This window comes from Pleuronectes platessa, chromosome 23 (assembly GCF_947347685.1).
Source record: "Pleuronectes platessa chromosome 23, fPlePla1.1, whole genome shotgun sequence".
Classification (NCBI taxonomy): domain Eukaryota; kingdom Metazoa; phylum Chordata; class Actinopteri; order Pleuronectiformes; family Pleuronectidae; genus Pleuronectes; species Pleuronectes platessa.
This window is the reverse complement of record NC_070648.1, coordinates 6,483,034-6,500,777: the sequence shown is the minus strand read 5'-3', so window position 1 is coordinate 6,500,777 and position 17,744 is coordinate 6,483,034. Positions and strand designations below refer to the sequence as shown.

General features: G+C 43.8%; 1 protein-coding gene across 1 annotated transcript in view; it reads left to right on the top strand.

Moving 5' to 3' along the window:
- LOC128430356 (phospholipid-transporting ATPase ABCA1) overlaps window positions 1-17,744 on the top strand; it is a 134,780-nt gene that overhangs the window by 92,311 nt on the left and 24,725 nt on the right. Inside the window, exons 40-44 of the mRNA XM_053416399.1 lie at window positions 8,650-8,773; window positions 10,916-11,045; window positions 11,351-11,471; window positions 15,888-15,950; window positions 17,233-17,339. Coding sequence (XP_053272374.1) covers window positions 8,650-8,773; window positions 10,916-11,045; window positions 11,351-11,471; window positions 15,888-15,950; window positions 17,233-17,339 — 545 coding nt within the window. The remainder of the gene's footprint in view (window positions 1-8,649; window positions 8,774-10,915; window positions 11,046-11,350; window positions 11,472-15,887; window positions 15,951-17,232; window positions 17,340-17,744) is intronic.

Here is a 17,744-nt window from a genome sequence, read left to right as displayed (position 1 = left end):
CTTCTTATTTCCTCCCTTTTTCTAATGTTTATACAAACTAACATTTATTTAGACATAAACATATCTAAATAAAATATATAATAGATAAAAAATATAAAAAGGGAAATTAAAAGTGAAATGCAAGATGCAAAACAGTGAAATATATACTCCTCATACACCTCATTAAACATAACTATGGCGTTAACTTAAACATTATAGTCGTTAAGCACTTTCCTGTCATTCCGGTCGTGTAAGAAGTTTATTCAAATACAAAGTAACCTTACAACTTTCAATTTCAATTCAGAATTATTTCATATTTTAATACATTTTTTTTTTCATTTTCGCCTGAAATCCAAGTGGCAGCTGTAGGAAAATACACAAAAACATTTCAAAAACATCTCCTGAATAAACTTTAATCTCCGCTCCCACTTTCATGTCTCTTTGATGGCGTGGCCCTGTGCACGGAAATCGCTCTCCACTCAACTTCTGTTTGCTGTGCTCTATTCAATCACAGGGCCACAACCTCCAACGACGTGGTGGTGTCCATCTGCGTTTATCTTCGCCATGTCCTTCATCCCGGCCAGCTTTGTCCTCTTCCTCATCCAAGAGCGGGTGAACAAAGCCAAGCATCTGCAGTTTGTCAGCGGAGTGAACCCGGCTGTGTACTGGTTGGCCAATTTTGCCTGGGACATGGTGGGTACCTGTTTGTCAGACTCCTGCATCACGGCTTGTTTAGGTGCTGATGAATATTCCTGCTGGTTGAATAAATCTAGGAAGTTTTAAAACATGCTACAATAGGTGTTTGTGTCGTAGCCTCGGTGTGATCCCCTTCTATTACACTGATATTTCTCCACCTACTGCTATGTAAAAAAAAAAAGAAAACCGCTCCATCTACTGTAATTGATGATGTAGCTTTGACCACCACTTGCTCCTGGGGAAAAAGAATCCTCACCTGAGCAGCAGTCATTGGCTGAGGCGTAATTATCGACAGCAGCTACCCCTGCTGCTTTCGCTCAACAGGCTTCACCCGGCAGTTTCCCCCCGAGGCACAATGAAAGTAAACATTTTATCAGGTGCCTTTGGTAAAGAAATGGCGTCGGGGCCCTCATCATTATGGCAGATAAACGCTGTCTGAGTGGAAGACAAATGGACCGAAGGAGCCGGTCTAATGACGCCCGCCTGAAGCTGCTTCATAGATCGGCATGAAGTTTTCCTGTGAATGCTAACGAGTTGGTTGTTTCTTGCTACTTTCTGTTTATTTTATATATCCTACGTCATTTATCCACCAGCGGTAAAACTGGACTTATTTTATAAAAGAGCAGACTTCAGGGAATATTAATCCAAAGCTAAAAGATAGTTGCATTATCAGTTCTTTTCATTCAGTTCTTTGGTTAAAAAAAAAAAAAAGTTAAAACCTTGAAGTAAAAGCTTTTTTAATGGAATGGTTTTCAAAAACATTATTCAATAAATATCAGAACATCAGAATAGAAACCTCTACAGAAGCATTGTAAACCCTTTCAGGTCAACGCTTCACTCAGCAAACCTCTTACCTCAAACAATGGGATGCGTCTCTCATTCACTGAATTAATTAAAACATGAAAGCCTGCTACATTGAATTGCTAATTAAAATGTCATTTACAGATTTTGTAATTACACATCGTTTCAGTTTGTTTGAAAGAATAAATAAATCAAAAGCCTCTGAATCTTTTGATGCAGTTATGAATTCCCCCGAAATATTACGCACAGGCTTCTGCTTCTGATGAGGATGAAATCTGCTTCTTATGTCATTTTTTTGTTTAATCCTTCCCTTGTTTTTGTTTGTTTTGATAGTGTAACTACATCGTCCCTTGTTTGATTGTGATTGCGATCTTCCTCGCCTTCCAACAAAAAGCCTACGTCTCGCCTCCTAACCTGCCTGCGCTGATTTTGCTGCTCATTTTGTATGGGTAAGTACAAAAAAAATCACCATATTTCTGATATTCATCTCTTATATCTCTTTAGAACGGAAACCGGTTCTAGTTCTGCAGTTTAAAGGAGGGTTGTAAGGAGCTTTATGACCCTGCAATGGCCAAAAACACAAAATGTGAGGGTTAGCTGAATCCCTTTCAATCTGTTGGGAGCAAAAATGATGGCTTTTATTTTGAAAATCCACTCTATAAAGACTGAAGATATTTTCTTTTATAGAGATGTTTGCAACTGTAGTTTTTTTACATACAGGGGCCACTCGGCAAGGAACTGGGTTAGCTCAGGGGCGCCAGCAGAACTTCAACATGGTCCTAACACACGTTAAAAGCAGCCACAGCATGGGGCCATAAACACAACTTAACAAACAGGCAGGGAAATGGGTGGAAGTGTGAAGATTATTGGATTTTACACCACAACTCACGGCCCTGGCTTAATTATTTTAAACTGAATTGAACACAGCCCAGAGAAACCTACAGTAAATGTCGGAAACACAAACAACTGCCTTCCTCATTTGGCATCATCTTCATCATCATCATCAGAAGGAGGCTAAACTATAGCCGGTAAACATCAGATGCAAAACCAAACCAAGTAGCCTCTAGAATCACTGGCCTGGAGGCAAAGTGGATGCAGCCAGAAAAATGCATTGTTCAGGTAACAACCCTGGAGATAACGTGGAGTTGTTCTCTCTAGGTGGTCCATCACCCCCATGATGTACCCCGCCTCCTTCATCTTCAGCGTCCCCAGCACGGCCTACGTGGTGCTGACCTGCATCAACCTCTTCATCGGTATCAACGGCAGCGTGGCCACGTTCTTCATGGAGCTCTACGACGACGATGTGAGTGGAACCGACACACATCAATACACATATTCCAGAGTGGGCTGAGAAAGAAGGGTACAGATCCATATATGCACCATTTTATTATTATAGAAGATGGAGTACTGGGGAGATATAACAGCAGAGACGGCGAGGGCTGCTTAGCAATTATATTTGGAGGCTGTAGCAGTGGATGTCTAATTGACTTGAATCACAGATAAACGCTCTGTGTTTTCAAAGCAGATGCTTTCATACGTACGTGGGTGGAGTGTGAACCCACCTGGTATGATTTTTTAATATATTTCCTTTATCCCCTCTAGGATTTTTTTTCAAAGGAATTATTTTCCCTATTCTCCTTAATGTTTAATCGTTTGGTGCGACTTGGGTCTTCGGAGAACTCTCCTCATCCATCTTTCAGCGAGTGTTCATTTTAACGGCAAGCTGCCTCAGTCTCCGGGGAATCAAAAGACAAAGACACTCGAAAAATAAGAAAAAACGAGCTAGAGAAGAAACAGAGAGCTTAGTTTGGAGAGGGAGAGAGGGAGAGAGGGAGAGGGCGATGTTGACTCGACAGTCATTTTACTTTTGATTGGAACTGAAATCATTTTTCAATCGTTTTTTAAAAGTGTTCGAAAAGAAAGAGACTTTTCTGAAGATGTAATTTGTGTAACTAAGACTCTCTGCAGCAGAACCTCTTACAGGTGAAGATAACTGGAAGAAATGATTGACTTTTATTTTCCAGTTCGAGTGATTGATTATTATTTGCGCTATTAACTCAACTCACCGATCAGACACAACAGCGACGAGCCACTTAAATATCAGATTCTTCATCAGAATGTCTCCCTCGACTCGAGTCTGACACTTCAGCTGGAGCCTGTTCAGACTTCTCTGCTCGCTCTGTCCCCTCCTCGCTCTGTCCCCGACTTCATGTCTCCTCGGGCGCCACACTGCAACAGCACGGGACATTTTCTGTCTCCTAACCAGGCTGCCTCATTTGCATCCTGACTTTGTTTTCACCAGCGTTCATTACCAGTTTGTGTTTTGGGCGCGTCTCCCCTTAAAGAAAGCCATTGTTGCCTTCTCGAATGTCTCTGCACGCTCTTTATTTATTGACACAGCGTTCGTGGAGCATATTACTCATAAAGGGCGCCGCTGGTGATAATTTAATGGACAGCATGTTGCCCACGGGCAGCGTAAAGGGACAGATTTATGGTGCACTCCTCTTGTCCGAGGCATCAGAGACAGGGATAGTGCTTCTACGAGACTCGACGGGGACACGGGTCCGTGATAATTCAGATAATCGGACTCGATTCTGACGCTGATAAGAAAAAACCTGACGGATCGACATCAATCCCCAACTCTCCGGGTTTCCATGTGTCCCCTGCACTGAGCAAAACCCCCTTCACTACATTTCTCACACACTTGAGATGCAGTGAAACTCGGATGTTAACGCAGTGAAGAGGAAAGGGAAGACTCTTCACATGACAGCTCAATCCGGTCGGCTCCTTTTTCTTTTTGCGACTTCTCCCATTTCAAAGCTTTGTCTCATCATGTGTAGACTCAGCAGAGATATTAGTTAAACAATCCAGACTCCACTCTGCTCCTTGTTTTAAAATACAGGGTGAATCCAGATCCCTTTTGGGCACAGCAGCGTTTTCTCCAAGAGAGGAAATAGCAGGAGTAACAGAGTGAGGAGGCAGAGCCGCCGTGCTGCAGACTCTGTGCCCCAGTTTTGTCTCGAGACGAATGGTAGATTCCCCCCCCCCCCCCCCCCCCCTCAGGACTGTCCAGCTCCCTGTGGATTGCATCAATCCCAGCCTGCCTTGTGTGCTCGAAGCAGAGTCTGAGTCAATACCTCCACCACGTGCCACTCAGAGATAACCACTGGCACAAAAAAGATTTCGCAGGATAAAAGTAGAGGTGTGGCAGGATGACCACATACCACACTTTGGAGTCTAGCAGTCCATTTTGAGAGGGTGTTTTAAACACAGACATGAAAGAAAGTAGGTTCTATCTCGTATTCCTTAGAACTGAAGCAAAAGTCTGCTCTCTTAACTTTTTATTTCCAGAAAATCTCATAACCAAAGAACAAAGTTGGCTCTTTTCAAAATTGCTGCTTTTTCACAAGCACAAAAAAATCATGAATACTGTCTAACAAGTCTCTGACTCGCATCTGAAGCCATATTCTGTGTCTGTCTTCTCTCATTGTGATTCGTGGCATTATGAATGAAGCCCTGCTCTGGGAATAAGCACAAGTAGCGATATGGGTCAGATAAGCGCCGCGCAGAACATACCACCTTCAAAAGCATTTGAGAGTGATTTATGAGCACACAGCACCAACGCAAGGGAGGAAAATTGTCCAGCGTTTTATCATCCGCGCCTAAGAGCCTCTTACGTCTCCTTGATGAACACCCAGTCGAGAGAAAGATGTGTTATTTCACGTATTGATCTCAAATTAAGTCTCGCTGTCTTTGCATTCCATCCACCAGACAGACGGCTCGCACTCAGCCAAGGTCACAGCTACTGTTTATTTATTTGACTTGCTCTGTCTTTGCAGAGGCTTAGTGTTGGATGTAAAGAACAGTAGAGCCTTCGACAAATCCCTAGATGTACGTCTGTGTGTGTGTGTCTGTGTGTGTGTGTGTGTGTGTACATATATTTGCCAACAGCGAGGGGATAAAAATATGTTTGACATGAGACGCAGGCAGGTAAGTATAGAATGTGTTTAGTGTCATCTTCCTGTGAGATTCCTGTGCTTCTGTGACACGCAGCTGTTTAACACAAATCACACCGACTCACTGTCACGAAACGACAAACACACAACTGGATAAAAGTCACCGTGAGAAAACTGGCTCCAGCTCAAACCGTTCATTACAAGCCTTTGATATTAATGTTTCCCCCCGCTCCACATCTCCCCTTACTTTTTTTAAATTAGATATAAAACTTTCGGCAATTTAAGATGCAATTTAACGCGCTGTTGTTCTTTATTATCGTGATCTTTAGGATGTAATCCTTAAAGTCATGAACACCGACTCCACGGCGGAATCTGAATGGATTTTTTCACCCGTGTGAAGTGTGATGGCACTTTCTTTGTACCCTGCAGTCGGCCGGCGAATGTGTAAATGCAGATAAAAGGGGAGATGAATTGGAGTTGAACACATCTGAAGCTTTGCTCTGACATCTTGACCAATGAGGTCTTTTCATAACACGCTAGTATCTGCCAGAGAGACACAGGACCACTGACCAACTACCCGTGCAGAGAAGTGATCTGACTTATGCACGTGTGCACTGGTGATGCTGAACAGGGAGAACATTATGTTAGATTAATTTCTTCTCTTTGACACGGCCGCCCTTGTATTTTTATGAATAGTAATGCACAGGTTAAGTGTTAAGAAAGACGAGAGCCTCCCACGTAAAATATTGATTGTTTTTGAATTGTTTTGTTACACAAAGTCAATCAAGATGAGCCTGAGCCAGAGGAGTTTATATGATATCAGAATAGGTCTGAGGCTGGAATGTGGGTGAACACTTGGAGCTGATGTGATACATTTCATTCCATATTCCCGAAAAGTGAACAAAGGGCTTTGAAAGGTTGAAATACAGGCTAAAAAAAACAAATTCTCCGCAGTCAGAATTTAGTATTTGAGTTTCTTTAAAAACTTTAGGAGTCTTTCTTTTTTCTCACATTCTTTCTCCAGCACATTTTTCAGAGTTTCCAATTTGTCGCCGTTCTCCCCGTGCATCGGGTTGTTTACCGGGTTTGGAACTTTGTAAATGCTGTTATGAAAAACTTGGTGCACGTACTTTATAGGAAACATTGAAACTTGAGTTTAGAAAGGCTGAACCTTGGCAGATGTACACCTGCACCTCTGGTACGATCTGTTATTCCTCAGTTTACAACCCGTTCTTCAGACATGTTTGCGGCCTTGTGACTCACAAGGCTCTCCTGCTGCTCTGATTTCTCAAACTCTGAAACTGAAGGTCAGAGTACATGTCAGGATCCTGGAGGGCTGGGGGGGGGGGGGGGTTCTCCTGACCTATTGTCTGCTCCAGTCCAATCACATGTCGTGTTACCAGAGTTCAAGCTTTCAAACACTTACTTTCAACCTGTCAACGTTTTTTTTTAGTTGGTCCATTTCCATCGTAGTTCTTTCTGATGAGCTTTGTTCGTCCCTCCTCTTCTCTGGTCACGTGGCAGAAGAATAAGTAGAAAAATGCAAAGACGCCGGTTTTTAAGGTACAACTTGATAATTAGAAAATAATCTGAGAGCTGGGTGTGAAGGTCAATACGACTGTCACATGTGTCCGCTACAAGCTTAAAGAATGGAAACCGTGAGGTCTGTCCACAGCTAACATCATCTGCCTCCAGCTCACTAATTAACACATTATATCTTGTTTTGGTTTCTGTAGAAAAGACAATTAGCTGCTTATGAGGGGGGGGGGGTTGTGTACTGGACTATTTCTTGGCCGTAAACACTCTCTGCCCAGACAACCAGCAACACAAGATGTAACATGTTAATTAGTGTGCAGATGCTGGTAGGCAGATATGTTTTTTTCCCACTCCCCAGAGCTCAGAATAAATATTTATTGTCTAGATTTGAGAGTTCATAATCATCTCATCTAACTTTCTAATAAGCATGTTGTCTACATGTCAAATTGTACCTTTAAAAAAGGATACACACATGCAGTAGAAGTACTTTAACAGAAATATCTTTGAATTTGGAATCATTGTAGTTTTCAAGGCAGAGAGTGATCCGGCTGCGTGCACTCGTCCTCAGCTGCCTCCTGAAAGCTCGCTCAGTGAATCTAATAAATCACAGATTATCCGTGAGTGAATCCCGCGACGATAATGGCCATCATCTGGAAACTTACACACAGCTTTAGCAGAACGCACTCCTGTCCCCGCCCCAAACCGACTCATTGCTCCGGAACGCCCCCAAAAAAAACGAAATGATGAATTTATACAGTAGTCTCTCCCCATGTGTGCGAAAGCTTTGAAGACTATGCCGCAATGAACCCGAATGCATAATGCATGAACTTGCCTTTGAACGCCACGCCGTGCCAAATGTAGTAATACTCTTCCTTCCCTTCTCCTCTCTTACCCGTGCACCCCCCCCCCCCCCCCCCCTCCCTGACTCACTGTACCTCTGTCCTTATTTGAGCCAATTTCACACAGGCTCCTCCATCGTGTCTCCATCTCATTATTTCTTTTGTGTTGAGCTAGGACGTCATTGACTCATAATCAGAGGCAGGAGGACGGCGAGAGAGGGACAGACGAGTCATGCACCAGTGTGAGAGTAGTTGTCTAAGTATACCTTATAAAAAAACAGTGAGGCGATAAGCATTAGCTTCCTGTTTGTGAGTACCTGTCGCTTTTTTCTTGTATATATTGTATCGGGAAAAGAAAAAAGACGACACACATTTTGTGCGCCTGTAGGTGTGTGTACGTTTCTGTGTTGTTGCTTTGGTCCCTGGATGCTCCCTGCTCCCCTCAGTGAGCATTTTAAAAGGAAGAACATCTGCTTACGCCGAATCTGTTTGTGTTTGTGCGTGCACCGTGTGCATCACCTCACAGATCACACAGTGGGTTCCCTAACGTTTGCTCGAATTCCACCATCAACAAGGTAGATGAACTTAGACGCCTCTGTGCCGCCTCGGCGCCCCGCAACACAACAGCTCCCAGCATGCATAGGGAGCACAGGATGTTTGTTAATTATCCACACTTGCATCAGAGGCTGCAAACCTCTCCAGCCTCTGGTCCTGCTGATTCAAGGCGGCTAGACAACATATTAAGCTTGTGCCGGCTAATTCACGGTCATAGCACAAATCCTCAGAGGTTTTGCCTGATATTTACTTGTACATTTTGTGTGTGTGTGTGTTTGTTTCAACAGAGCGTCTCCCGCATCAACGACATAGTGAAGCAGGTGCTGCTGATATTCCCACATTTCTGTCTGGGCAGAGGGCTGATTGACATGGCCAAGAACCAGGCAATGGCCACGCTCTTCAGCAGCTTTGGTAAGACGCCGCTTGCACTCTTGCATTACAGCAAATCACTGAGGCAAATAAATATTCGTTTTAATTTCATGAAAGTCGTGCTACGGTAGAGGAACATCAACCTTTCACGTGGCCCTGTTTACACAAGCTAAATTTCACGCTTCAAAATATGCTTTTCTTTCAAGGGAAAACAATATGTGCTTGTAAAATTCCTTTCAACAGGCTTTCAACCTGCTCCCACACACTTTAGCTAATTCTGTGTCAGCATCTCTGCCGCTGTGATATGTATCAGGGATCAGGAGACTCAGATCTTTCCAGAGATGTGTAATTTGTCAAAGTGTGAAGATTCAGACTGGTACAGATGAAAATGCATGATCGAATCATCACTGCCGCCTGTGTTTTAAAGGTTAAAGATTGACATAAGAATCTGCATCTGCCAACATGTTGATGTTTCTGAAGACACAAAACTAAATCATCCAAATGTCTCTTTGGAGGAAATGTTTGATTATAAGCGAGATCTATTTCCCAGTGCCTCCATTGTGAACTTTGTAAAGGGCTTTAGTTGTCATGATAATTGGTCTGTGCAGATTTGAAATTGTATAAAATGTAAGGTTGTGCGACTGATATGTTTGGTCAAAATTATCAAACTAATGAATTATAATTTAGAATTGATGACAAATCAGTATAAGTATTTGACTATTGGACAATATTACTGAAGGAAAATCTAAAAGGGACACAACGACAGCAATTTTTTTCTATCCAAGAAATTTCAAATCAACCACTGGTGGCGATCGAGGACAAATGTCTGAACCAGATTCCCTTTCTATCTGATAGTCATTGAGATAGTTGAGAAGTGTTGGACCAACACACTGACAAACTGACTGACAAGTAGAAACATTCTCCTTTTGCCAAAATCCCCTTCATCCCTCTCTTTAGCCAGCTAATAGAACCTCAAACACCACTTACCCAACAGGACCAGTAACGCCAGTCTCACAGCTCGTCTAGTCCTCTCCACGTGGGTTAAATTTAAACAGGCGACGGGGGTGAAGAAGCGGATGGAGGTGGAGCCCGGGTTGAGGGGGCCATCAAGAGGCAAAGTGGCACATGAAAGAGGAAGAGGAGTCGAATCTGTGGAGAGATGGAGCAGGAAATGGTGGTTTGAGGAATCATTTGCGGCGGTGGCGGAGAGCGGAGAGAGAAAAGCAATCACGACTTAAAAGGGCCGGTGTGGAGAGCGGCTATTTACCAGAGAATGAGACCAGAAGCGCTTTCGTTTTTCTTGTCTCCTCACTCTCACCCCCCAATCAGAGTGGAGGACTGTAGCAGTGTGTGTGTGTGTGTGTGGGGGGGGGGGGGGGGTGTCACCGGTTCACTTACATGTTCATTAGCCAAAAGAGACTTCAACATGAAAAGCCCAGCATATCAGCTCTTTCCTCATATTACACAGGTGACAGCATTTATTATGTAGTATTTTTTTTTGTATTTTTAAGGCTAAGTGGCATTTAAACTGCTGGCTCTCAACGCTGACTACATCCCAGGAACACTTCAAAGAGCAGACACATTCCACCTCTCCTCTAACTTTTGACAAGGATGGATTTGGCTGGCCATGAAAGGAAATGCTCATCTGGCAAATTCGTTTATTGTTTTGATGATGTTTTTGCTAAATTATTCTCTGAGCTTGTAGATAAGGGCTTGAAATTAGCCTGAAATGACACTTGGTCATAATGCTTTTAATTACTTAACTTCTCCTGTTTTAAAAAAAAACAATGATTATGTGAGAGCCAGTGGCCAGAGGCACTGTGTTTACCTTTGTGGTCAAAGGTCAAGAGCCCTGTGACCTTGTGAACGCATTATCTGAAGAACGCCTCAAGAAGCTACTTCCAAATTTGTCGCACATGTTATCTTACAATCGCAGATTAACTGAGTAGATTTGGATGGTTAGAGGTCAAAGGTCAGGTGTTTTGCCTTTAACATGACATCTCAAGTCTCCCTTTAGCAAATACCTTCAGATTTTCACCAGTTGTCACTTGGACTCAAGCATAAACCGATTAGATTCCATCGGTCAGAGGTCACAGTGACATCATGACTCCCTAACCCTAACCCAACCTTATGGTGGTAATTCCAATTGACATAGTTTTCCCTCCTTTCTACCTTCTTTCTCAGGGGAGGACCGATTCGAGGATCCACTCAGCTGGGATATGGTGGGAAAGAATCTCTGTGCCATGTCCATCCAGGGAGTTGTCATGTTTGCCATCACGATCCTCATCCAGTATAAGTTCTTCTGCAAACCGAGGTAAAAGTCTCCGTCAACTGAAGCTTTGTCCGATTTAATTAACTCGAGTTGTTTTAAAGGGGAAGAAAACAAATCCTTCAGCCTCTCCGTCAGATCACTCTCATATTCTCCTCCGTTTGAATTAGCAATCCAAAACCAAGGTTGCCATGGAAACTAATGCCTGGGCTTCTATTTCCACTCTTCATGGAAATTGCAGAGATTGTTTTCGCTGAGCTTAAACTTTGACCAGGATAATTTCTCCTGCGAGTTCATGTTAATTGAAATGAGGGGTGTTATGCCAACTGTGGTCGACTTCTCTCCGGCAGGCTTATTTCTGGGAAGTCATTATCTGCAGAAGAGGAGGATATCGATGTTGCACGGGAGCGTGAGCGAGTGTATGAAGGCAGAGCCCAGAATGACCTCCTGAAGATCCGTGACCTCACTAAGGTAACGTGAACTTCAATTTTTGCCTCCCTGGTTGTTTTTCTAACATTACCCAGTAACAACCTACATGATTAGAAACTTTTTAAAACATCTCTTTTAACCTTTGTTTAACCTGGAAGCCTCTCGAGATGCATTAGTGCTTTTACAAGGGAGACCTTTAATTGTGATTACTCTCCTTCATGCACATGAATGCAGGAGTTTTTGTTTTTTGTAAAGTGCACCTGAGGTACTCGGTTTGCGAGAGAAAATGAAAAAAGACAGGTTGTTTGCAAAGCCTGCAGATCTGAACCTTCATCGAATGTGAGCATGAAAACCAGACAAGACTGCATTTTTCGGGATGGAAAGGTCTGTGTTCCTTTACACCTTAGTTCTTCCCCTTATTCGATCGTGCTGTGAGAGTGTTTGCCTCAACACTGTCGAGATTAACGCTCCATCCATCCCCAGATGTTCCCTCGCTGCAGGCGCCGCGGCAGCGGGAAGTGTCACCGCAGCTGCCTGCAATGCAGCTCCAGTGCCAACAGCTGGACAATCTAAAAGCCTTTTGCTTCTCACCACCCCTCTTCACTCCTTTACTCTCTCGGTCTTTCTTAGTCTCACCAAACTTACTCCATCGTTCATTGCTCATGAGCGCAGACGTGCACTACGCTCCCGAGGGTAATTACTAAACAAGCGCCGGGTGAAACAGTTGGGTGGTTAATGTGTTACACATCATCTCACAAGGTGAAATGTTCACTTTTCAGGGTGAAACTTTTTTAATGCACTTAATCCCTCCCAAACACATGTAGTACTGTAAAATACAACTCTGAACAGTGCCAAAGAACACATTAGTTGTGACTGAGCTGGTCTGTTGTTGACAAGCCGCTCAGCCATCGTTAATGTGCACCGTCATGGTTGACAACATTTCTCTGGGATGAGACGCTGTGGCCCATCATCACACAAACAGTGGCAGAAGGCGTCAGGACTCCTCCTGCGCTGCCCTCATTGACTCCCACCACAGCTGTGCCCCATCCATTTGGGGTGCAGATAACAAATTGATCAATGAGCGCGTGGCTGCGGTGGCCAAGCGCCACAGGCCGGGCCCCGTCATAAATCTAAACATGCCTCTGAAGCGACCGACAGGCCATCAATCATGTGTCAGGATCCTGCTCCTCCCCTTCCTTTTCCTCGCGGCTCTATAGGCAGCAGAGATCTGCAATGGGCCCCACCTGCTAGCCTCCACTTAGCTGCTGCATTAGCATCGGCACCGTAATCGATGGAGACTGTAATGGAAGTGTGTCCGTCTGCGAGTGTCTTCCAGGCCCGGCGCTGTCACTTCAGCTTCCAGTCACTCACTAAGCTGACAGAGGAAGTCTTAAGGAACCTCGTGGCCCGGGGATGACGAGATGCATGTTGGCACGCTGCGAGTGGATTCCCACTGCTGGTCGATATCATATTTATTTTCATACCGCACATCAGCTTTAGATTTTAATGCATATATCTAATACCAGTAATGGGGAAGTAAACATATTCACCAGAGCTAATGGATAATGGACAAACACACAAACAAGAAAACTCCACAGGGATTTTCTCTTAATTTTGATGGGTTTGAATATTGATTCATTAAAGTTTTGTTATTGCTTTAAATCATACATTTTTGAATCAATAGCTAATCTGCCAGCCACATGTAAAAGTGCTTTTAAAGCCCCTCCTCACCTTTAGTCCAGGTGTTCTCTGGTTTCTTCTCAGGGTTAGTTTGGGACATATCGGATTTTCATGACAGCTCTACGCTCCTGTTCCTGTTGTTGTGAAGCACCGGTTTCAGACGGATGTTGGTTGACATGTTGTTATTTGTGACATCTTGAATTCCCACAGTTTCTCCTGTTTCAATCAGTAGGAGTGATAAAACAACAGTAGATAATATATAAACTCCATGCTGAAGACCATGTTTGCTATAATGTTTCACATAGAATTAGACTGGACTCGCTCGATTGATATATATATGTTTTTGATTCTGATACCTGACCAGCGCTGAGCTTTAAACTTTCAAACAAACTTTCATAACCCCATCTTCCTCATCACAAGTTGCCATTATATTTACTGTTGATATTTATTTCTGTCTAGCGTCAGGACAGCAAACATTTTCAAATGCCAATATGTTGTGACCTCTATTCTACACAATTTCCTCCTTTCATGTTGATATTTGCCTCTCCGCACGGGTGCCCAGCTTATGTGATTATCATATTAATAATGTATATATTCCCCTTGTTGTGAGCCTCATGTGTCAGCTACGTAAACCTGTTGCTTATACAGGGATTGTACAGATGAGTCTTGACAGTAATACACAACAGATACATTTGTTCTAAATTACATATCAGTCTATCGTCCTTATTGCTTTAATATGACTATTTATAGTCGTTGAAATTGTTTTGCTGCCTCGCTGTTTATGTTCCCTTGGTAATTAGCACTGTGGCTATTTGAGTAAATCAGAAAGTGAGCTCTCAGGAAGAAGACTATTTATTTTCTGAGAGGTTTCTCAGTCTTTATTGATCTTAGTATTCATTGTTTTGGTATTTCTGGGTTTTTATCCACAAAACATATATCTTTAGCCATTCTTTATTCCGTCCATAATTTTTCCTCATTCCTTATTTTAGAAATACTTTCGGTCAGTTATTTAAAACCTGGTAAAGAGCGAGACGATGACTTGCGACTGTCTTTGGTTGAGTGAAGATAACACCAGTCACGTGTTACTAATGGACTCGATTGACCACGCGTTGTTGACTCCTTCCACACAAAGCGGTGTCAGTGTCATGTTTTACCTCCTGACGTTTGGCATCCAGCGCCCAAACCTTGAGATTTTCAAACCCATATCTACATTTAAGAGATTCTCAACTTCTGCCATGGCGTCCTCTCAACTGTCTCCTCCGATGAGACGTCGGCCTGCTTATCAAGACAGCTGCCGTGGTGCTGGAGTCAGAGGAGAATTATCCTTTAATTGCCTGCCTCCGTATACACGTATCGGATCTTTGATGTAGCTTTAGTGCTGCAAACTACCACTAAAAAGTGCAGTGGGTAACACAGGTTGATAAGTGCTGAGTGCAGCTGCCAGATGGCACAAAGGGAATGATGGATCTGTGCAACTCCGGCTTTTATCAGATGCTTTTGATGTGCCAACTGTGAAATAAATACAATGTCATTTCAGGTTTGAAGTGGCAGTTCTAAATTTACATTTCACCCGGCAGCGGTGCGGACACATTTGCGACAGCTGACTCTTTCTGACGGCGGATTGGCTGTTGGTGTTTAGAAAAGCGATACACAGGAAATGTACTGAGAAAGGTAGCTGTCAGTTTTCTGTCACTGAACACTCTTTGTTTTTCGCAGCGTTTAGAGAAGTTCTGTTTTTCAACTTTTTTCCCAAACTTTGAAAAGCAGCTTAAAAGTCGTCACTCTTTCGTAACTCAAAGGGCTGCAGATCTGTCCTTGATTTGGAATGCTAAATGTCCAAACTGTCACACTCTGCAACAACAACAAAGCCCTCATCTTGTCTTTTTGGTGCTGGAGCAAGACGAGGCTGCTTTCAAGCCACTTTGAAAATATATCAAACCTTTACATAGTCTTGGATGTGGAAGAAGCCCCCGTGCAGTAACTCATTTTGTCTGTTTTCCCACTTCTTCACTTTGAGTGGAGGTTTTCTTTACCTCCTCTGGTGGGGGAGTTTTCAGATGATATAGATGAGAATGGAAACTTGCAGGCAGGAGGCTGGTCAGCGTGGGAGGAAATGGAGGCAGCGTGGAAAGTTTCTCAAGTGAGATGTGAGACACATGAAGCGCTTTCTCATTTCCAGTGCCGCGATATGATCTTAGCAGGATACCGACTCACAGTCAGAATGTGAGAAGTTTCTTTTTTCCTCTTTGCCCTGAAAGGTGCGATTCTTTCTCTCTTACGCCGGCGAGGAAGGGATTTTGTTGCTTTATCTGCTTATTTGATAGCACTTTCTTTAACTGTGTTTTCATATACAACTTTTTAAATTCATGTAGGATTGTTCAGCCTTGTTATAGGAGTTTTTTTGAGTGCAGTTCTACTTTAGCCATATTTTTTTAACTGGTATTTTGTATCTGCCTAAATGCTTTATATTCATAATGCCTCTCCCTCCATGCAAGTGTTTAAAACCATCTGTCCCATCCTAAATGTGGCAAATGATCCCTTCTGGTTCAAATTTGTTTCCTTCACCTTCTCTGTCTTTTTCCCGTCTCTCTCTCTCCACCTGCTTCTTCCATCTCACCTCCTCCCCGCTGCTCTGCTCTATCGCTCCACATTTTTCTCATGCCTTCCCCTCAGTTATCTTCCTCACTGTCTGCTCCCCCACCCTTTCCCCCCGCCCCCTCTGCCTCTTTCTCTCTCTGTCTGGCTGCTTGATTCATTTTATCGCCCCTCTCCCTGCAGGTATACTCTCGGAAGAGCACCCCTGCTGTGGACAGGCTATGCGTGGGCGTGCCTGCTGCAGAGGTGAGACAACTGCTGCCGAATCACACAACACCCTTTTCAAGCCACATGGAGGAAGACTTTTTCCACATTTGCACATTTGATAACTTCTGAAACTCACCAACAAAAGCCTTCACAAATAATCTCACCCACAGCAATGGACAGAGATTGTGTGAGCGGGCTTTGTCTGAAGACTCGAGTTGTTGTTTGGTTCAATCTCTCCTCCGACTGAGTCAAATCTCCAATTTCTTCCTAACACTGTTGAGAGAAGGTGTTTGGAAGGAGCGCTAATCTCTTTATCCGGCTGGTTTTCTTGCATTACGCTGCTGCCAAGAATGGATGAGCTAAAAACACACAATAAGGCCGAAGGAAGTGCAGTGCAGAGCGAGGGCTTTAGGACCCAGCGATGTTAAGTTCAGTACATGTATAAATTGGCTGAAGGGAACAACCAAATACAAAACTCGGCACAGTTTTGGACTGAGAAACCTTCAAATAGTCTGAGTAGAGCATCCTTCCTCATTACCATGCTTTATATTACACATGCCTCTCTCTCTCACACACACACACACACACACACACACACACACACACACACTGTTCCGCCGGAAGCCTGCTTTAAACATAATCCCAAATGCTGACAGGAAGTCGTGATTGGTGGGCCCTGTGCTGAAATCCATCCTCTTTGCCACTGTTTACCCAAAGCCCAGTGTAAATGCCAGCGGAGTATTGTGATTCACGGGACTCTGCTGATCACACACCGCATTCCCATGCATTATTTACATCGAGCTTAGCCCAGCCTCTCTTGCATTCACAAGCGCGGGTCACAAACAAGCGGGGATCAATGAATGACGGGAATCAAATATTTATGCCCGGGCCGGAGCACCTCCGGCGGGTCACGTGGCCGCCGGGGTGCCGGGGGGTGAAGTAAAAATCAGCAGCATCTGGGAGAAGAGAAGGAGCGGGGACAGTGTTTGTTGTCGCAATTTACACAAGCAAGGAGGAATGCTGTAGGCAAGGGGTGTTGGTTTTTTGCTGCACTGTGTGTTTGCCGTGTTGATTTAGTGTCTGTCGTTTTGTTTGTGTACAGACATACCCTGAAATATTTGTTATTTTGCTAAACATTGAACTAGTCCTGCATTCTCTCAACTGTGATCAGTGGACAGGAGTTCCAATATTTGCACACTCTATAGAAAAACTATATTCTGCGTACACGATATTTGAAATGTCTTCCGGCAGAAGTACTGTTTGTTTTTCCAATGATGCTTGTTTCTACATAACACTGTTTTCCTAATCGACGCCTCCCCAGTGTTTCGGCTTGCTGGGAATCAATGGGGCTGGGAAAACCACCACGTTCAAGATGCTGACAGGAGATATCCCAGTCTCTGGTGGAGAGGCCGTCCTAAACGGACACAGGTGAGGTGCTAACTCCCGCTAGTGCAAGTAACTCATCATAATTAGCCACCCAAGATGGCTGCTCAGGTGGGGATTGAGCTGGGGAGTGTTTTTTTTTTCTCTGACACCCTTTTCTGAGCTCCTGAAACACAGCTTTCTACTCCTCTATCTCTCACACACTGTTATTTTTTCCTCTGCGAGGTTTCAATGTCTCATACACTCTGCCGTCTCCGTCCTTTTCAACTTTGCCTCTCTCATGTCTCCTCACCGCGATATCCTCAGAAATGCTGAAGACTCTGCTCTCTGTCTTTCTTCCTGCTCCCTCTTTCGCATATATCATTCCACGTTCACATCTTTCGCCCTGTACCTCGCTCTGTTTTCCCTCGGTTCCTGCTTTGCGGAATCAGTCGTGAGAAATCTTTGTAC